Genomic DNA, 20,000 nt, shown 5'->3' with positions numbered 1-20,000 from the left:
AGCCATGATTGAATGGTGGAGTAGACTTGATGGGCCGAATGGGCTAATTCTACTCCTAAAATTTATGACGTCATGGTCTCGGAGAAAACCCACGCAGGTCACAGGGAGAACGTACAAACTCCGTACAGACAAGCACCTGTAGTCAGGATCGAACCTGCGTCTCAGGCACAGTGAGGCAGTAGCTCTACCGCTGCACCACCGAGCTGCCTCCCCCCCCCACCTCCAAATCCTGGAAATCCCGCATCCTGTACTTGCTGCTGTGGCAGTACCCAGGAGAATGGCAACATTCTCCCGGCAAATGAACACTCATCTCACTGGCATTCATGGGCAGTTCTGTGTGCAACGTTTTTAGTGTATTCACCTATTGTGTAACAGCTGCCCCACTTCGTAGCAATTTATTAATTGTAAAACAACATGGAAACAACAATACATAGTATCTGAGTGACCACAGTTTGACTTCAAATGTCAAACATAATGACCAACATGCCATGTCCAGGAAGGCTGGTTTAATCCGAAGATGGACACAAAACAAGCCATTTAGAACGGAGACGAGGAAACACTTTTTCTCACAGAGAGTGGTGAGTCTGTGGAATTCTCTGCCTCAGAGGGTGGTGGAGGCAGGTTCTCTGGATGCTTTCAAGAGAGAGCTAGATAGGGATCTTAAAAATAGCAGAGTCAGGGGATATGGGGAGAAGGCAGGAACGGGGTACCGATTGTGGATGATCGGCCATGATCACATTTAATGGCGGTGCTGGCTCGAAGGGCCAAATGGCCTACTCCTGCACCTATTGTCTATTGCCTATTATCTAAAATGCTGGAGTAACTCAGCGGGACAGGCGGCATCCATGGAGAGTAGGAATAGGTGGCGTTTCGGGTCGAGATCCTTCTTCAGACTGGGAACCAACATCTGCAGCTCCTTCTTAAACAAGGGCTGGTTTCATTTAAGGTAGACAAAAGTGCAGGAGAAACTCAGCGGGTGAGGCAGCATCTATTGAGCGAAGGAAATAGGTGACGTTTCGGGTCGAGACCCTTTTTCTCCTTCTGCCTCACCCGCTGAGATTCTCCAGCATTTTTGTCTACCTTCGATTTTTCCAGCATCTGCAGTTCCTTCTTAATTGCTGGTTTAATTTAGTTTAGTTTAGAGATACAGCAGGCCCTTCGGCCCACCGAATGCATGCTGACCATCGATCACCCCGTACACTAACACCATCCATATGCTGGGGACAAGTTACAATTTTTTACTGAAACTAATTAATCTACAAACCTACACGTCTTTGGAGTTTGAGAGGAGAAAAACCACCATGAAGAACGTGCAAACTCCGTACAGACAGCACTCGTGGCCAGGGTGGAACCCGGGTGTCAGGCGCAGTAAGGCAGCAACTCTACCGCTGCACCACCCCGCCATCTGGAGAGGCTGGTAATACAATCAAGTTAGGGCCTGTTTTTTCTGATAAAATAGATTTCACAAATAGGAATATGTGTTTGCAGAATATATAAATTAGCAAATTTATGACTCAATGTATCCCTCTCTCTCCTCACCCTACTCATCCTGCTAGTTCCACTGTTCATATCCTTGTATCTCTCTTGCTATCACCTCTTCCCCAGCCAACAATGGGCCATTGTGGACTCCACCCATGTTTGGTCATCTGTTGCCTAGTCTGCTTGCTTCTGGCCTTTTCTTACCACCTTGTTCCCTCTATTTTCGGTCTGAAGAAAGGTCCCGACCTGAAACGTCACCTATCCTTTTTCTCTGGAGATGCTGCCTGACCTGTTGAGTTACTCCAGCACTTTATATCTATCTTCGGTATAAACCAGCCTCTGCAGTTCCTTTCTACACACGCATTAATAACTCTTTCTCTATATAATGTTAACTTTGAAAAAGTCAGGTATAATGTGGTAGTGGGGATTTGATAAAGACTCCCGAAGATGTTACGGAAAACTCAATGTTCCGTATAGCTGTGAAGGACTTCATAGGTTAGGTTCATAGTTCTAGGAGTAGAATTAGGCCATTCGGCCCATCATGTCTACTCCGCCATTCAATCTTGGCTGACCTATCTTTCCCTCTCAACCCCATTCTCCTGCCCTCTCCCCATAACCCCTGACACCCGCACTAATCAAGAATTTGTCAACCTCCGCCTTAAAATAGGCCATCTGTGGCAATGAATTCCACAGATTCACCACTCTCTGACTAAAGAAAATCCTGAGGCTGTGTGCCATTGTCCAGGACTCTCCACTGGACTCTCCCACTAGTGGAAACATCCTAGTCACATCCACGCTACTCAGATCTTTCATCCAAGCATTACACCTACAGTTTATAATCAGCTTATCCCACCCCACCACTTTCCCCATTACCCTGACGATGTGTACCTGATATGTACCTAATTCCCTCCCTTCTGCAATGATTAGACTAGTTTTGTCACCTTTGGTTATTGACACTGTTATTCTAGATCTGAATTCCCTGGGCACCAAGCCCTTCTCCTGTTGAAAATACGACTTTCCCATTCAGTGTGTTAAAGCCCTTCACCATTTTGAACACACTTTTAAATATAGGGACATCTTTCTCTGTCCCGTGGTGAACAAAGGTGTCTCCTCCTCATATCTCAGTCCAACAGCAAGCGTAAATACTGGTAGCACTACAGTAAATCTCTTCTCGACCTTCTCTGCTTCCACCTCCCCGCTAGAGAGTAGTGCCAAATGAAGACATTGAGAGACGGTGTGCGGGCATCCCACATCTCACTTTGGGTAAACATGCACAAGTGTGCATCTACCTTCCTGAAAGGGTTAAATCTGGCCAGGGGTGTAATAGTCAAGAGTCAAGAGTGTTTTATTGTCATATGTCCCAGATAGAACAATGAAATTCTTACATGCTGCAGCACAACGGAATATGTTCTCTGTGAACTGGGGATGAGGAAACACTTTTTTCTCACAGAGAGTTGTGCGTCTGTGGAATTCTCTGCCTCAGAGGGTGGTGGAGGCTGGTTCTCTGGATGCTTTCAAGAGAGAGCTAGATAGGGCTCTTAAAGATAGCGGAGTCAGGGGATATGGGGAGAAGGCAGGAATGGGGTACTGATTGGGGATGATCAGCCATGATCACATTGAATGGCGGTGCTGGCTCGAAGGGCCGAATGGCCTACTCCTGCACCCATTGTCGATTGTCTACTATCTATTGAACAATATAATAAATTGATAAAAAAAGTCCAGTGTGTATATATATGTGTGTGTGTGTGTGTGTGTGTGTGTGTGCGTGTGTGTGTGTGTGTGTGTGTGTGTGTGTGTGTGTGTGTGTATATATATAATATATATGTGTATATATTATATACATATAAATGTGTGTGTGTGTGTGTGTGTATGTATGTGTGTGTGTGGTGTGTGTGTTTTTATATATATGCTGATTTTTTTTCTCATTTATTATATTGCTGACAGATAAATATGTTTACACATTCTGTTCAGTGTGTGTGTGTATATATATATATATATGTGTATATATGTATGAGTATGTGTGTGTGTGTGTGTGTAGAAAGGAACTGCAGATGCTGGCTTAAACCAAATACAGACACAAATTCTGGAAAAATCACAGTAGGCCAGGCAGCATCTCTGGGAAAAAGAAATAGGTGACGTTTTGTGTCGAGATCCTTCTACAGACTCCATATATATATATATATATATATATATAGTCTGAGGATATATATCTGTATGTGTGTGTGTGTGTGTGTAGCTATATAGATATATAGATTGTGTAGGAAAAAACTGCAGATGCTGGTTTAAATCGAAGGTAGGCGCAAAATGCTGGAGTAACCCAGCGGGACAGGCAATATCTCTAGAGAGAAGGAATGGGTGACGTTTCGGGTCGAAACTCTTCTTCAGACTAATAGATATATAGATATATACATACCTATATATCCTTACACTAACACACATACACAAATAGTAATGATGAGGTGTGGAGCAAGGAGCGTTGGTGTTTTTGTCCTTACCTATAGTGTGTCCTGGCGCGGTTACTGCTGAGCCTGGACCATCCGGTGAGGGGTGGAAGGGTTGCTGCACTTTGGTCCGAATGATTCTGCAAACAAACCATGAAATCACATCAATTCACCTCAATGATCAGGGCGACTGACTACCTGGTCACGGCTAATCTAGTTGTCTGGCGTGTAAGCAAACCTAAATCCCCAGGCGGAACTCCCGCAATCAAAGCTGCGTGAGGCGCCTGTATTGGTAAAAGGATGTGATTTAATTGATCTGAGACTGGAGAAAAGTTGGAAATTAGTTGCAGGCGAAGTAATGCAAATAGAAAGCTATAAATTATATGTGACAGAAACGCAATAGCGCCGTAATGCTGCTTGCAAGTCTTCTCCCCATCGCAGAATGCCCAGTACTAATGACACTTTGAAAGGGGTTGGCTACCAATGAATATTAAACTCCTGTGTAGGAAGGAACTGCGGATGCTGGTTTAAACCGAAGATAGGCACGAAATGCTGGAGTAACTCAGCGGGCCAGGCAGCATCTCTGGAGAGAAGGAATGGGTGACGTTTCGAGTCGAGAGCCTCCTTCAGTCACCCGTTCCTTCTCTCCAGAGATGCTGCCCGACCCGCTGAGTTACTCCAGCATTTTGTGTCTACCTTCAATATTAAACTCCTAATGCGCGGTCTTGATTATTTCACCGAGTGCCTCTGACTAACCTGCTACCTGCTTCTAAATGACCAGACACCCCGCGGACGTGTACTATATATATATATATATATAATGTTTTAATATATGCTACGATTTATATCAGCAATAATTTTGACAAAACCGAATATTTTTATGGAGAATATTAAAATTAATTTGTGCTGCAAATATTTATTTGATTAGGAACCCGGTGAAAACCAAGAACGTGTAGAATCATCGATTCTTTCTCCTCGATGCCAATGGTTTGGATTTAAAGATTATTAAACAGAGGGCATATTAATATTCTGCAGAAAAAAATGTCTGACCCATTGTATTTCACGTTTTGTTTCTTTGATATTGTTCTGCCCTCGGTTTAGTTTAGTTTAGTTTAGTTTAGTTTAGTTCAGAGATAGGGGGCGGAAACAGGCCCTTCGGCCCACCGAGTCCACGCCGAGCAGCGATCCCCGCACACTAACACTACCCCACAAACACTAACGACAATTTTCATTTTACACCAAGCCAATTAACCTACAAGCCTGTAGGTATTTGTAGTGCGGGAGGAAACCGGATGACCCGGAGAAAACCCACGCGGTCACGGGGAGAAGGTACAAACTCCGTACAGACTGCAGTCAGATCCCGCAGTCAGGATCGAACCCGGGTCTCTGGTGCAGTAAGGCAGCAACTCTATCGGCGCCCAGTGTTAAATATTTTCTCCCCTCCTGAAGGCATGTATCAGCAATCTCGGCAAAGTGTTTATCCCGGTTTATTGACATTAAAGGCGGTTCCACCACAGTTAGGTGTTCACTGTAGAACGATCTAACGGAAGAACCGGGACTAGAACTCAGTCCATTGCTTCTTTTACTCCCAAACCAGATTCCTAAAGCCATTTCTGAAACATGTGCTCCACATCTCTCTCTATTTCTCTCGTTTCCCTTCCCACTGACTCTCAGTCTGAAGAAGGGTCATCTATTCAATTTCTCCTGAGATGCTGGCCGACCCGCTGAGTTATTCCAGCTTTTTGTGTCTTATCTTTGACATCACCCACATCCTGGTTTCCCTCTCTTGATATCCCATCGCTTAACTCTCTCCAAAGGATAACGAACTCTGCGCTAATGGCATACAGTGACCGGTTTAGTAACCGAATGCGGCGTCTGGTCGCTTTAAAACATATTAGACACTCCCGCCCCCAACCCCCCACCCCCCTTCCCTTCCCCCCTTTCTCGCCCCCTCTCGCCCCTCCCTCCCGCCCCCTCTCCCCGTGTTATTGTTTGACCTCTAACACACGGGATCCCCACTCTAGGAGTTCATATAAAAGCAGTCAATATACATCAAACACTCATTGATTTTAATGGCTATGCGATCGCCCACAATCTCCCCAGTAATGTCCTTGGGGCTAGACGACAAAAGCTACAGGACTTATCAAAAAAAAGTATCAATATTTTATTTGGATTTTAAAATTCCTCCATAACTATTATTTGACCTATTGACTCGCGCCAGCCACATAAATTCGCCGACTTTATTCGGAATCCATGTCCTGGATATTGAATAAGCAATTTAGAAGGGTGAATTAATGAGTTGGCCGCAACAGAAAATTCCCTGAAGAAATATTAAAATTGGTTGGAGTCGGAATCAATAGCATCGAAAAAAAAGGACTTGTTTTTTTTTTTAAATGGCCACCACTCGCTGTGTTCTTATCCCTGACCGCAGAGCGCCGGCAGAATCAAGCCTTGTCTCGTTGTAATCTTTAAAAATGCATGCCAAGAGAAAGCTTAACTACAACGTTTACTTGCCAATGTAATGATGTGAGATAATCCTTGTATATTGAATTAAAACTCAACATTGCAATGCAACGCCCATTCATTAAGACGGGGGGGGGGGGGGGGGGGAATAAATACATTTAATTGTACTGGTGCATTCTAATCTTTTTTGTATAAACCCCCACCCCCCCCCCCCCCCCCCCCCCCCCCCCCCCAACTTGATTTCTTTTCAGTCCACTCCAATTTAATTGAAGATGAAAAGTTTAACATTCGCTCTCTAATGGGATTAATCCACACTTTGAATGTATCACACACGTACGTTGCAAGGGTCCCCTTTCAGACGACCACGGTGCATTAAATATATATATTTCCCCAATCTCTTTTTCTTTTAAACAAAACACACACTAAAATACCTCGTTAATTATTGCCCCCGATCTCCGAAGATCTCATTAAAAGGTAATGCAGTGGATTTTAGTCACAGAAGTTCCCTTTTGCCAAACGGGTTGTGCGATTTCACTTTCATTCGCAGTTTTTTTTACAGCAGGGCCACCCTGTCTTTCACAACGTTTCTCCCCCCACACACACATTTTGCCCCCCCCCCCTCCAAAAAAAACCCCAAAAGATCTTTAAAAGCACCTATTGCCGTATAAATGTTCACACGCATTATGCATGTCAAAGCTCGGTGATTTTCGGCGTCAAGATATATATATATATATATATATATACATATAATATAAGGATCAATAGAATTTGTCGTCTAACTGGGTTTTTTTGGTGGGATGTTAACGGCGCTCCGTGAATCTTGGGATAGCGAAACCAACAGTAAACACGGAGGGGGCAGTAGACACAAGGAACTGCAGATGCTGATTTATTTGTAAAAAATAAAAGGCCAAAGTGTTGGAGTAACTCTGCATGCAGCACCTCTGGAGAACATGGAACGGTGACCTTTGGAAGGTGTGTGGGGGGGGGGGGGGGAGTGTTGGGGGCTCGATTGTTTCGGGAGGGGGGGGGGGAGATGAGACCACTAAACAGCAAATCCCAATCTAAAATCAAAGCAAGCCCTATCAAATATTAACGCCAAAATGTGCTTTTAAACACCTGTTAGATGCTTGGAAAAGTGGCTCAAAAACTACAAAACACACACACGCTTGATTTTTTTGTCTTTGTTTTCTTGTATAAAAATAAACGGGTCTATTGCACCTGATCACAGTCTAATCACAGGTAGATCTCTTTCGCTGCCGCGGTGTGAAGTGTGCACTTGTAGATTTTAATGTTACAGTCGCTTGATGTGCCAAAGGCACCTGGAGTCTAGGGAAAGATGAACGATTCTGTGACTTGTCTTTATCTCCTCGCATTCCCACTTTTACAAGTGAAATCGGATACAAAGCGCGATTCATTTATGCAACCTCTACTTCCGACAGTCTGGGAGAGTTGTACACACACACACACAGGGGGGGAAAAAACCTTCCAAAAAGATCAACAATCTATTGTTCCCTAATTGTGACTCGTGGCAAACGAGTTAAAACATCTGAGTGCGTTAACGGCGCTGTATTAATTCAAGTCATTGTTTTAAGAGTGTTGGCATTGCCAAGGTGGAAAATCACTATATTCTGCTTATTTAACGGCGCATCCACCCTTTAACCAGTCTTCCCACTGTAATTCCAAACAGAGCGCCAAGCAAAGCTAAGAGGCAACTATTTCAGCCGGTTCAGATGTTTGTGGATTAATTATAGGGAATAATGAACAGTGAAAAGAGTGTTCAACGCCCAAATACCATGCGCCCAAAATTCTGCTGCATTAACTTGGAAGGGTCATAAATAATCAATTAAGTATTTCTATATATTAGTCCAGCTCCTTATTTATGATTCCTTCCTTGCAGTTGGATAAATATCACTCACACATCAGCGTCCGACATTAATGAGGGGGATTTAAAAGTAACTTTTACATTTTCTGTTCCCCAAATGGGTCTTCGGGAACTGAAAAGTTGCCCATTGATTTACCCGTGGAAGCGAATAGCAAGGTGGAACACGAAGATGTACAAGGAGCGAGAAGAGGGCAAAGAGATGGGCTGGGATGGGGTCCAGAGACAGTGGGCTACGACAGGTGCACAGAGCGGAGGCGACTGCTTTGGGTAGATTACATTTTCAACTGTACATGTAAACGACTTGTTCCGATGTTACCAGGCGCGCAAGCGAAAAACTAACTGCCTCTGTAAATTCGGTTGTAGATTTTCCCTCCCCTTGCCTTCAACGCTGGCTCTTGTCAACAGTCGAGTCTTTTGCCAGCCCGTGTTTCCCCAAAATCCGTGACAACCGCCCAAACAGGAGTAACTCACCGGGACAGGCGGCATCTCTGGAGAGAAGGAATGGGTGACGTTTCGGGTCGAGACCTTTCTTCGGCCATTCCTTCTCTCCAGAGATGCTGCCTGTGCCGCTGAGTTACTCCAGCATTTCGTGTCTATCTTCGGTATAAACTGGCCTCTGCAGTTTCTTCCGACACGTTTCGACAGCTCGACAGCCCGACGTGTAGACTACCCCGCTCAGCCCGTAGGTTTGTCGAATAGCGACCAGTTATTTCCCAGCGCTTGAGCTACCAGCTCCGCCAAAGCATCGGGGAGAATTTTCTCAACCGCCGGCCAGCTTGCAATCTTTAAATCAATGTCCTGAAAGACCCGCCCTAATAGTTTACATTTGCACCAATTTGCAATTATATTAAGCGGCCAAAAGGGCATTGCGTCCGGGTCTGATTCGCTTTCCTTTCATTCATGGTCTTAGTTTATTCCCCGCGGTCCCAAGTGAAATGAGACGGGAGTCGACATTCCTGGCGTTTAGTGTGTTTTCATTAGGATTTCATGTTTAGAATTACATTTACTCCTTGGTGATCACAAAACAAAAATCGAGATTACTCTGAATACATTACATATTATGTGGCCAGGTTCTGCCTCTCACTGGTTTAGAGCCTTTGAAGAAGCCTTATGTTTAAAGCCAATATCTTCACACAGCCAGACTATCCTGTTTCATCTGCAGGCATCGGTGAAGCCCAGCGCATTGCAAACTTGGGATTTAAAAAAAAAATACATTGACAAGATATTTCCTCCCTTTTTGTCCCTACGAAAGTTCATGCCCCTCATTCCACCCAACAAAGTCGACGCCAGAGAACTCTACCCAACGCTAACCTCAACTGTGATCTGCTATGGACCCTGCATTGCTCAGACTTCGAGTTTGCACTATTGTGGCTCCAACTACCTAGTAATTCTGACTATTAATGTATTGTATTATTGATTATTATATATTTCACTGTAGGTTTCGCGTGTTATGGGCCTGTTAAGCCGCAGCAAGTACGAATTTCATGGTTCCATTGATGGCACTATAATAATTAAACCATCGTGATACTTTCTTAACTCTTGACTCGTGAATAGATTTTGGTTGGTTAAATATATTTGTGTCGTTCGAATACTTCCAATGAAGGTCCGCTGAAGGAATCTAACGCGTGCCATGTTAAAGTTATATTTAATATCTTACACAATTTTACGATTAAATCGATTTATACGTTTGACTCTCGCCTTCTTGATGAAATATGCCCAATTCTCGATTAACCGGTCTGTGCTATTGGTATGGAACTAGGTTTACATGGACCAATTGTTAAGCAGTACTAGAATTATTCCCATGTTTATGATATGTTTCCATCGTTTTATATACCTGTAATATTAGTATAAAAAATAATAAAGTTGTCGTTTAGTTTAGTTTAGTTTAGTTTAGCTTAGTTTAGTTTAGTTTAGTTTAGAGATACAGCGCAGAAACAGGCCACTCGGCCCACCGGGTCCGCGCCCACCAGCGATCCCCGCATATTAACACTATCCTACACACACTAGGGACATTTTTTTTTAATATTTACCAATCCAATTTACCTTCATACCTGTACGTCTTTGGAGTCTTAATTTTTTAATTGGAGTCTTAATACTTCTTAATTCTACTTGGACCTCTGCAGATAGCTGCCCCCCCCCCCCCCCCCCCCCTCCCCCTCCCGGGTTAGGGGTCCGTACCTGTTGATGGAGCTCACACTGGGCACACTGTCGTTGTCACAAATCCCCTCGGCCAACAGCCGGTCTCGAATCTCCCAGGCGAACATGGTAGGGTTCTGACGCTTGTACTCGGCTATTTTATCCACGACTTTTGGGGTGGCAACTTTGGGTTTAGAACCCCCGATGACTCCGGGCTTGATGCTGCCCGTCTCGTAGTATCTGATAGGGGAGACAAGCCAGAGAAACGAAAAAGATAACAAGTAAAACTTCAGCAAAATAAAAAAAAAGGCCCCGCTGCCCCACTTTAATGACCCATAAACAATAAACAAATAACCCGCGCGGGAAGGAACTGCAGAGGCTGGTTTACACCGTAGACACAAAATGCTGGAGAAACTCAGCGGGTCGGGCAGCATCTCTGGATAGAAGGAATGGGTATGAAGGAAATGAAGTTGCCGGTTTACCCCGAAGATGTACACAAAAGGCCGGAGTAACTCAGCGGGACAGGCTGATTTTCTTCAGTGTGAAGAAGGGTCTCGACCCGAAACGTCACCCATCCTTTCTCTCCAGAGATGCTGCTGCCTGTCCCGCTGAGTTACTCCAGCTTTTTGTGTTTTAAATACACTCACTGGCCCTTTATTACAACTATATGTAAGAATCGTATGTACGCCGTGTGTATATCTACATATTAAATATTTCTGATATACATACGAAGGCAGACATACATGTACAGATATATGTATAATTACAGAATTGGTGCATCTTTCGTGTAATTAAATGTAAGACAACGATAGCAAAAGTCGGCCTCACTCGTTATTTACAGCGCCATAAAATAGATAGGGAGCTGGAGAATGCAAATAAATCAGTGCATGTATGCAATGGTGTTAACTTGTGCTGGTTGCAATCCTCCCTCCACTCTGAAACAAACCATTACGTCTCTCTGGGACCGGACAGCTAAGGGCACGGATGCACGTCCCTTTTTTTGGTTTGAATGGAGAAATAATTTTAACCAGGACATAATTAATATAAAATTTGGCAAGACTTGCAGCGCTGAATGTTGGCTTTGGTGATGAAGCGTGGTTAATGAATGAGGGAGGTCGACTGCTCTTTTTGCCAATGTCTTTTATTTTTTTTTGCCCCCCCCCCCCACCAAAAAAGCGAAATCGATAGAAGAGGGGATGTGGGAAGAGGAAGAAATTAGCGGAAGAGAGATTTTAAACATTACTCGGGATTTGTGTTAAAAGTTGATTTTTTTCCAAGTGCCCTCGGCTCTGCCCCTTTAACATGTAGGAATTGAAAGGTTTTAGCTGTTAGTGGTGGCCACTTTCAGCCGAGCCGTGTTATCTGATGTCACCTCTGAAGCCAAGAGCAAATGTTACAGTGTGAACAAGAATTGTGTGTTTAGTTTCAACCGAGTCTGATCGACTCCGCTGACACATAGAATCTGCCTCCCAACCTATTTTACAATTTTATATATTTTTAAAATGGCAAAGGATAGTTGAGACTGTTAAAACTCATACGCGGGGGAAATAAATTAAATAGGATTCGACACCTTTTTTTGGCGTCGCTTGATTTCGCCTATCAACGGGAAACCGTATCTAACTTGCCCCGTTTATATCAGTGAGCGTGTCGGATTAAACCCCACGAAACGCTGCTAGTGTTCCAACACGCAACGATGATGTATGTGTTTGCCACCCAATGTACACGGAAGAGCCCGCGTTATCTGGCGGACGTTGCAATTATTTCTTCCCCACTGCACAGATGGGTAAGATGTGACTGATTCTTTCGCCTTTAACTACACACGGGGTGTTGAGGCCAGCGCGTCTCCCCCACTCCCCACCGCGAACCCGCATTCACGTTTTAACAACACGCACTGGGTTATCCGCGTTGCACACCGAACCTTCAGTAACTTTCAGTACATGGAACTGAAAATATTAAACTTTGCCCAAATGTCACCCCTTGCTAATGTTGTCTGTGTTTTCCATAGACACACGATGCTGGAGTAACTCAGCGGGTCGGGGCAGCAGCTCTGGAGTAAAGGGACAAGTTGCCCTTGTTATGCATCTATCTTCAGTTTAAGCCAACATCTGCAGTTCCTCCGTACACCTTTTGAATGCTCCACTTTGAATTATCTTCTGTTATCACCTCGATCAATGATAGTTATACTTTAAAAGCAACTCCGTGCGATTAAAGTGACAGCGAATGAAAATAAAATGATATTGCCTGCTCTGCAATCGTCAAAATCCGAATCATATTTACTCAGAAATTTGTAAATTTAATTAGTGGAATCGGCGCCGGATTTCTCCTTCAGTCAGGGGCGTGTGATTGATACTGCAGTAGTTAGTCTACAGGGCAAACCTAGGCTCACTTCAGACTGGTTAAAATAATAGTTTAAAAAAGACTGGTATAAAATAACCAGGATCTCGAACCGAAACGTCACCCATTCCCTTCCCTCCAGAGATGCTGCTGAGTTACTCCAGCATTTTGTGCCTATCTTCAAAATAATATTATGCTGGCCACGACACACGGGGAGTTTCCCCGTTGCGTCCAATACATGTTCTCTCCCCGTTCAGCTTCTTTTTTTCCCAATCGCAGAACTAGTCGAAAAGTACACGGTGTATTTTAATAAAGGGAGAAGCGCTTTAGTCGTGGTCGGGAGGGAGCTGTCGGGTCAAATCGAAAGGCTGCACTCACTCACTCACGGAGGGCTTGAGGAGGGAGGATATACAGTGGCTTTTAAGCTGCACCTGTTCCCACACGGCGGCCGCGATCTACATAAACCACGTCACCCAGCCCAGGGCAGTTCAACGTCCCCACCCACCCCCCACTCTAAACGCATTCCCCTCTTTCTGTGCCGTGTAAGTGATTCCTTCCGTTAAGTGTCGACCTGGTCTACTTCAAGCTGAAACGCGCGCACAATGAAGAATGGCAGATCATAAATGTTTGCCAAATGTTTTGGTACTAAAGAGGGATTAGGTTAGAAGTGCTTGCCCGCTTTACGCCTCCTGTGGCGTTGACTTCTCTCTCCCCCCCCCCCCCCCCCCCCCCCCTCATCCCCAACCCCCCCTCTCCTTTGGAGACTTGGGCACGTTTACTTTGCACTTTTGTGTGTGTGTGTGTGTGTGTGTGGGGGTGGGGGGGGGGGGGGGGGGGGGGGGGGGTTTACTTTGCACTTTGCCTGGGGGGGGTGGGGGGGGGGGGGGGGGAGGGGGGGGGGGGGGGGGGATATTTGGCCTCGCGTTTTATAATCTGGAAAAGCCATCTATTATTGTCAGGCTGAGATTTTATTTGTTCAGTGTGCTAACTGAAGTTTTCTTGTCAAAAACAAAACCACAACGCTGTAAGAATGATATAGAAACCACTACTAACCGGTTCATGGTTAAACGTGGTTTGGGGTTTAATCTATGCCTGGGGTTACCGCTCCTGCCTAATTCCCAAATGTTAACTCTCGGATTGGATTGAGTGAATATATATATTTATATGCACCATTGTGGGCTCCATCTCTCCCTGGTCATCGTTGCTGGCTGTGATCGGGCTTTTAAAAAAAAACACTTCATTCATTTCTTCTATGTGGCTTTTCATATCTCTCGGTTCCCTCTCCCTCGAATCTCAGTCTGAAGAAGGGTCTCGACCTGAAACATCACTTATTCCTCCACTCCAGAGTTACTTCAGCGTTCGGTGTAAACTAGCATCTGCAGTTCCTCCATACACATAAATATATAACAGATACAAAAAGGCTGGAGTAACTCGCGTATTCTTGTTTTGTGTCTATCTTCCGTGTAAACCAGCATCCGCAGTTCCTTCGTTCACAGAAAACCTTAATATCTGCTTGACATCCATATATAAGGTACACAAAAATGCTGGAGAAACTCAGTCGGTGCAGCAGCATCTATGGATTCTGATACACCCGCTGAGTTTCTCCAGCATTTCTGTCTACCTTCGATTTTCCAGCATCTGCAGTTCCTTCTTAAACACATCCATATATATATATATATATATATATATATATATATACATACATACATACACACACACACACACACACACACACACACACACACACACACACAAGGAGAGAAGGAATAGGTGACGTTTCGGGTCGAGACCCTTCTTCAGACTGAGAGTCAGGGGAGAAGGGGAATGAGAGACATGGACGGTACTTTGGATAAATGAATGGAAGATATGCAGAAAGTAGCGGTAATCAAGGAAACGTGGAGCTCACAATGGTCCATTGTTGGTTGTGGGATAGGTTCAGTTCAGCTTAGTTTTTATTGTCACGTGTACCGAGGTACAGTGAAAAACTAACCAGTCAGCGGAAAGACTGTACATGATTACAATCGAGCCATTTGCAGTGTCTGAATACCAGACGGTGGAACACAACTGGCCGACAGTAAAGCTAATAGGAAGACGATAACATATGTGTATGGGCTTATACATATCAAGTCAAGTCAAGTTTATTCGTCACATACACATACGAGATGTGCAGTGAAATGAAAAGTGGCAATGCTCACGGACTTTGTGCAAAAAGACAAACAAACAACCAACCAAACAAACTACAAACAGAATGGAACAGAATCACATATTCTTTTCCATATTAAATATTGTGGGCGGAAGGAAAAAGGGAAACAAACAGCAATTTAAAAAATAAAATAATAATAAGCAGTAGAGTGTTACAGTAAAGTTAGTCCCTGGTGAGATAGGAGTTTACAGTCCTAATGGCCTCTGGAAAGAAGCTTCTTATATGGATGTGAAGCAGATATTAAGGTTTTCTGTGTAGGACGGAACTGCAGATGCTGGTTTACACCGACGATAGACACAAAATGCTGGCGGGACTCAACGGGACAGGCAGCATCTCTGGAGAGAAGGAATGGGTGACGTTTCGGGACGAAACGTCACCTATTCCTTCTCTCCAGAGATGCTGCCTGTCGCGTTGAGTGACGCCAGCATTTTGTGCCTATGAAGGTTTTTACCGCCGCGTTTTTTTGTTTTGTTTTTGGTCGCTGGTAGTATCACCCCTCACCTGCCCAATATCTTGCTGACACATCCGTGACTGACCCGAAGTTGCCGGGATATGTCGCAGGGTCGAACTCCTTGGTGCGCCAGCTCCACTATACGCTGCCTCACCACGTCAGGAAGGGGTCTACCATTCACAAACACTCCTCCCAGCTGATTCACACCCCCATGCCCTGCAAAACACACACAACTGAACTCATCCCAGGTAGAACTGCAACCTGAAAGAGAGCAAAAAAAGGGGGGAGGGGGAGGGGAGGGGGGGTAGAGGGGAGGGGGGGTGGGGAGGGAGAAAGAAGGGAGGGAATGGCAAAATAAAGAAAAAAAACGAAACGAAACAAAACAAAAGGGGAGAGAGAGGGAGAGGGAGAGGAGAGACGGGATGGGATCGAAAAAAATAACGAGGGAAAAGAAATCGAAAGTATGGATAAAACATTACATCCATGTTGTCACGAACGCACTGATATTAATTTGACTATATATTGTAACACATTAAATATAAAAGCAAGGAAAACGCCATCTTTAACTATATTGTTATCAGTTACTGATTTATATATCCCTTTAAAAAAAATCAAAAATTCATAAAACTTCACAATTAAAATTACTGCTGGTGTCGCGTTTAACTCGATCACTGTTACAACAATACAACAATCGGCCGTGTTAATTCATGCCGTTATTCAGCATGCTGTGTAACAAGCAAAACGCGACATTTAATTGAAAGAAATAAACTCTGCTGAAAAGTTTTGATAAATTAAGGTTCCATTTTATTCTCGGGCGGCTGTGGGATGCACGGCGTGTGTGAGAGGGTGTGTATGTGTATCACAGAGGGTCACGGGCATTCGGTCCGTGGGTATCTGTGGGAAGAGGGTGGCTAAAATAAACACATTACAGCAGATTCCCTCCTCCAGGGCTGCATGGAGCCCGCGGGAAATTCCCCCCTCTCTCTCTTGCTTTTCTCTGCTTTCTCTCCCATTTTCTATGCATGTGTGTGTGTGTGTGTGCGTCTCTCTGCCCCTTTGCTTCGAGGGTCATTGTTAAACCATCCTCCATCACCCTGCTCTGGGAAACACCTAGCGATTTCACCCGACAGATTTTAAAAAAAAAAAAATTATACTGAAACCCAAACTGTCACCGTGAAATGAGGAGGCGGAAAATGCACATGTCCCTCGCCGTTCCCGAACAGAAAAACGACCATTGCTTTCTGTGTGAAGGGCGCGTTGACTCGACACCAAGTAATTAGGTGTACCAAGTGTGTACATTTAAATTTTGTAAAGAATACTTTCATCTTAGCCAGTCCGAGTTATTTCTCATCTAAGGTTATTACAAAAAGCACCAAATTGGTGGGAAGCGCCCGCTATTGATCGCCGGTGTGCTGCTGAAGAGTGATCAGGAAAAATTATATCAAAAAACGCCGGGTTTATTTACAAGAAGCGAGGGGCGATAAAGGCAGCGCACCGATTCTCCTCTCGCTGCTAATGTACTTGTTCGAGGTGATTTTGAAGTTTGTTATTTGTGTAAGTGTAGGAGTGTTGGTGGCGTTTCGGCCGATCACAATTCCTGCTCTTCAAGCAGTGACGTATTGATGCGAAACGACTTCCACCAAACTCCCAATTGCCCTGAAATCGACCCATGTCGGAAGATTATAAATATGGATTTTGAAGCTGGATTCTTGAACAGATTTTTTTTAAGTTCCCCCCCCCCCCCCCCCCCCCCCCCCCCCACCTTCTCACGCGTTTGCTTTTTAATCTGATGACATTTATTCATATCCCCCTCCATCTCAATTGCGTTTTAAAAACGAAACCAACAACGGCTGTTAATCTATCTTTACCCAATGCTCTTACAAGTGCAGGAGAAATACTTACTAACTAAACGTATTTATTCGCGGCTATCCTCGCCTCTCAGATATGTGGCTTGAAGTTACTGTCTGGCAAAACTCCTATCAGCTTCAACATCAATAATTCAAGATAGTTTGGATATCTCAGATTACGGATTATTTAAAGGATTCATCGTCGTAGATAGATTAGGATAAATAATTTAAAAACCTTTTACGCTGGAATAGCTGTTATCAAGTCCTTTCATATTTACCCAGGACCTTTTTGGCAAGGGGGAGGGGGGGGGGGATAATATTAAATATAATTTAACATGTACTTTTTCATGATTCTGTCTTGTTTGTTAATATATTTTTTCGATAGTTATTTACGTTAATCGGCTCTGGAGCAATGCATGTGGATTCTGTAATCCCTGTCCGCCCTTACATATATTAAATAAACCAGTTGTATACAGAATTCTCATCAATCCGGTAACATGGATTATGTTGGTTTAAGATATTTCTAACGTTGGAGGGCCCTACACGTGGCTAACGGTGAAATTAGACAGCGGTATAAAACGGCTAATTATATATTTGCCCCCCGGGTTAAGAGAGCAGGGTAGAATTATACCTGGTGCGATTCGAGTGGTCGGAACACGCTTGTTTTTTTTTTTAAATTCAAGGCGAATTATGTCGGATTTAACCAACGCGGTACAAATAGCGCGCAATGAGGAGACCTGCCAAACCCAGCAAAATAAAAACAACACGACAAACGGAATATTGCCGCGACAGGCAAGTGTTAATTTGTAGAGTAAAGGGGAACAGCCTTTCCCCGTTTGGTGTCAAGCCGTGTAACACGGCGGTGACCAAAGTTAACTAAACATTTTGCAATGGTCACAACTCGTGTGAGTTTTTACTCAAGCTAGCCTGGCTCCAACCCACGGCCACATCTACATCACGGCATGTGTAGCTATCTCAACTGATGCACACTCACTGGCTGTTGCAACCTAACTGAAATGTATCTAAACAATCTAGGCAGGTAGGTATGTATATTTAGAACCGTGACATTTGACAAAATAAACGTCCTCTTGCTTACATATGTATATCATCCTACTCGCAGTGTTGTGTGAACCTCGGCTGTAACAACATTCAGCGAGTAGTAATTACAAAATAGGAGCGTTTATTAAGATTTTGTTTTCGCGGATCAAATAATTACTTAAAATCGGCCGTAACGCCGGTAGGAGAGAGAAAATAAAAGATACAATCAACTGGCTACTCACTGTGCATAGCCGAGAAGGGGTCTGCCTTGCAGTGTATATCCATTAGGGCCAGCGCCACAGAAATGAAAGGCGATGATCCCGCCGTCTCGTCTCTTTAATTAAACGCTTACGCTAATGCAGATAAAACATCGACTGTAAATAAGGGGGGAAAAACAACAAAAGAAACAAGAGAGAGAGAGAGAAAACTTTCTTTTTTCCCTCCCCTTCTAGATGTGGCGACGCGCCGATAGAGAAACAAATAGATATATATGTATTATATGTTATATATATATATATATATATATATAGTATATATAAATATAAATATATATATATATATATAACTAGTCCTGAAATGAAAGTAAAGTGCTTGGCGTCTCTCTCTCTCTCTCTCAAATCCCACTGTAGGGAGAGATGGGGGAGCGGTCGGCAACTGGACAGGTGGTAGGCATGTCTTTCCACTTTTCTGTGATGTTTGTGAACCAAACAGACATCAGCCGTAAGCCAAGGTTCGCATTTATAGACTGTTTGGGGGGGGGGGGGGGGGGGGGGGGGGGGGGGGGGGGGGGGGGGGGGAGAAAAAAAACACACACACGCACTGACTGGGGAATGAACGCACAGGACGTCGTTTGTCAGTTCACTGTCCTCTGCAAATTCTTTACACCTTTTCCTTTCCTCAAATCCTTCCTTGAGACTCCCTCTCTGTCTCTCTCTCTCTCTCTCTCTCTCTCTCTCTGTCTCTCTCTGTCTCTCTCTGTCTCTGTCTGTCTCTGTCTCTCCCTCTCTCCCTCTCTCCCTCTCTCCTCAAAGGCGCCTGGGCTGCACCAGGTATCGGCCCGCTCTGTAGAGGGAGCCGGCGGAGTGCAGAGGAGCCGGGAGCGTGGCTGCTTCAATCGCTGGTGTTGGTTGCAGGTTTTGAAGTGCAGACTGAAGCCCGGGCTCTGCGTGGTTCTGTCTAAAACCCCTGCGCAGATTCCAGCCACTCCAGCCCCCTTTAGAAAGATGGATGACTTGTCAGACAAAGGCAATAGATTACAACACTTTATGATTCGCCAACGCAGATTGGACCCCAAATGAGGAGGTCCCGTGATCTGCCACTTCCAGAGGCATCATTCGCCAGGACATATATATATATTATATATATATATATACACACACGCACACACACACGCATTCACACACAGGTACACACACACACACACACACACACATGGACACACACACACACATGCACACACACACACACACACACATGGACACACACACACACACACACACACACACACACACACACACATGGACACACACACACACACACACACACACATGGACACACACACACACACACATGCACACACACACACACACACATACACACACACGGACACACACACACACATACACACACACGGACACACACACACACATACACACACACACACATGGACACACACACACACACACACACACACACACACACACACACACACACACACACACACACG

General features: G+C 44.5%; 1 protein-coding gene across 14 annotated transcripts in view; it reads right to left on the bottom strand.

The window, feature by feature from the left end:
* LOC129713049 (paired box protein Pax-2-like) overlaps positions 1 to 20,000 on the bottom strand; it is a 205,812-nt gene that overhangs the window by 172,722 nt on the left and 13,090 nt on the right. For 9 of the 14 annotated variants that reach the window (XM_055661916.1, XM_055661917.1, XM_055661920.1 and 6 more), the window contains exons 2-5: positions 18,517 to 18,627; positions 15,440 to 15,650; positions 10,444 to 10,641; positions 3,975 to 4,060 (exon numbers count right to left, since the gene is read on the bottom strand). In XM_055661916.1, coding sequence (XP_055517891.1) covers positions 3,975 to 4,060; positions 10,444 to 10,641; positions 15,440 to 15,650; positions 18,517 to 18,559 — 538 coding nt within the window. In that variant the 5' untranslated portion in view covers positions 18,560 to 18,627. The remainder of the gene's footprint in view (positions 1 to 3,974; positions 4,061 to 10,443; positions 10,642 to 15,439; positions 15,651 to 18,516; positions 18,628 to 20,000) is intronic. The other 5 variants (XM_055661919.1, XM_055661927.1, XM_055661928.1 and 2 more) reach the window with 3 other exon arrangements.

Source organism: Leucoraja erinacea, chromosome 34 (assembly GCF_028641065.1).
Source record: "Leucoraja erinacea ecotype New England chromosome 34, Leri_hhj_1, whole genome shotgun sequence".
Classification (NCBI taxonomy): domain Eukaryota; kingdom Metazoa; phylum Chordata; class Chondrichthyes; order Rajiformes; family Rajidae; genus Leucoraja; species Leucoraja erinaceus.
Note: the sequence above shows the minus strand (reverse complement) of the source record. Positions and strands in the feature narration are given on the sequence as shown.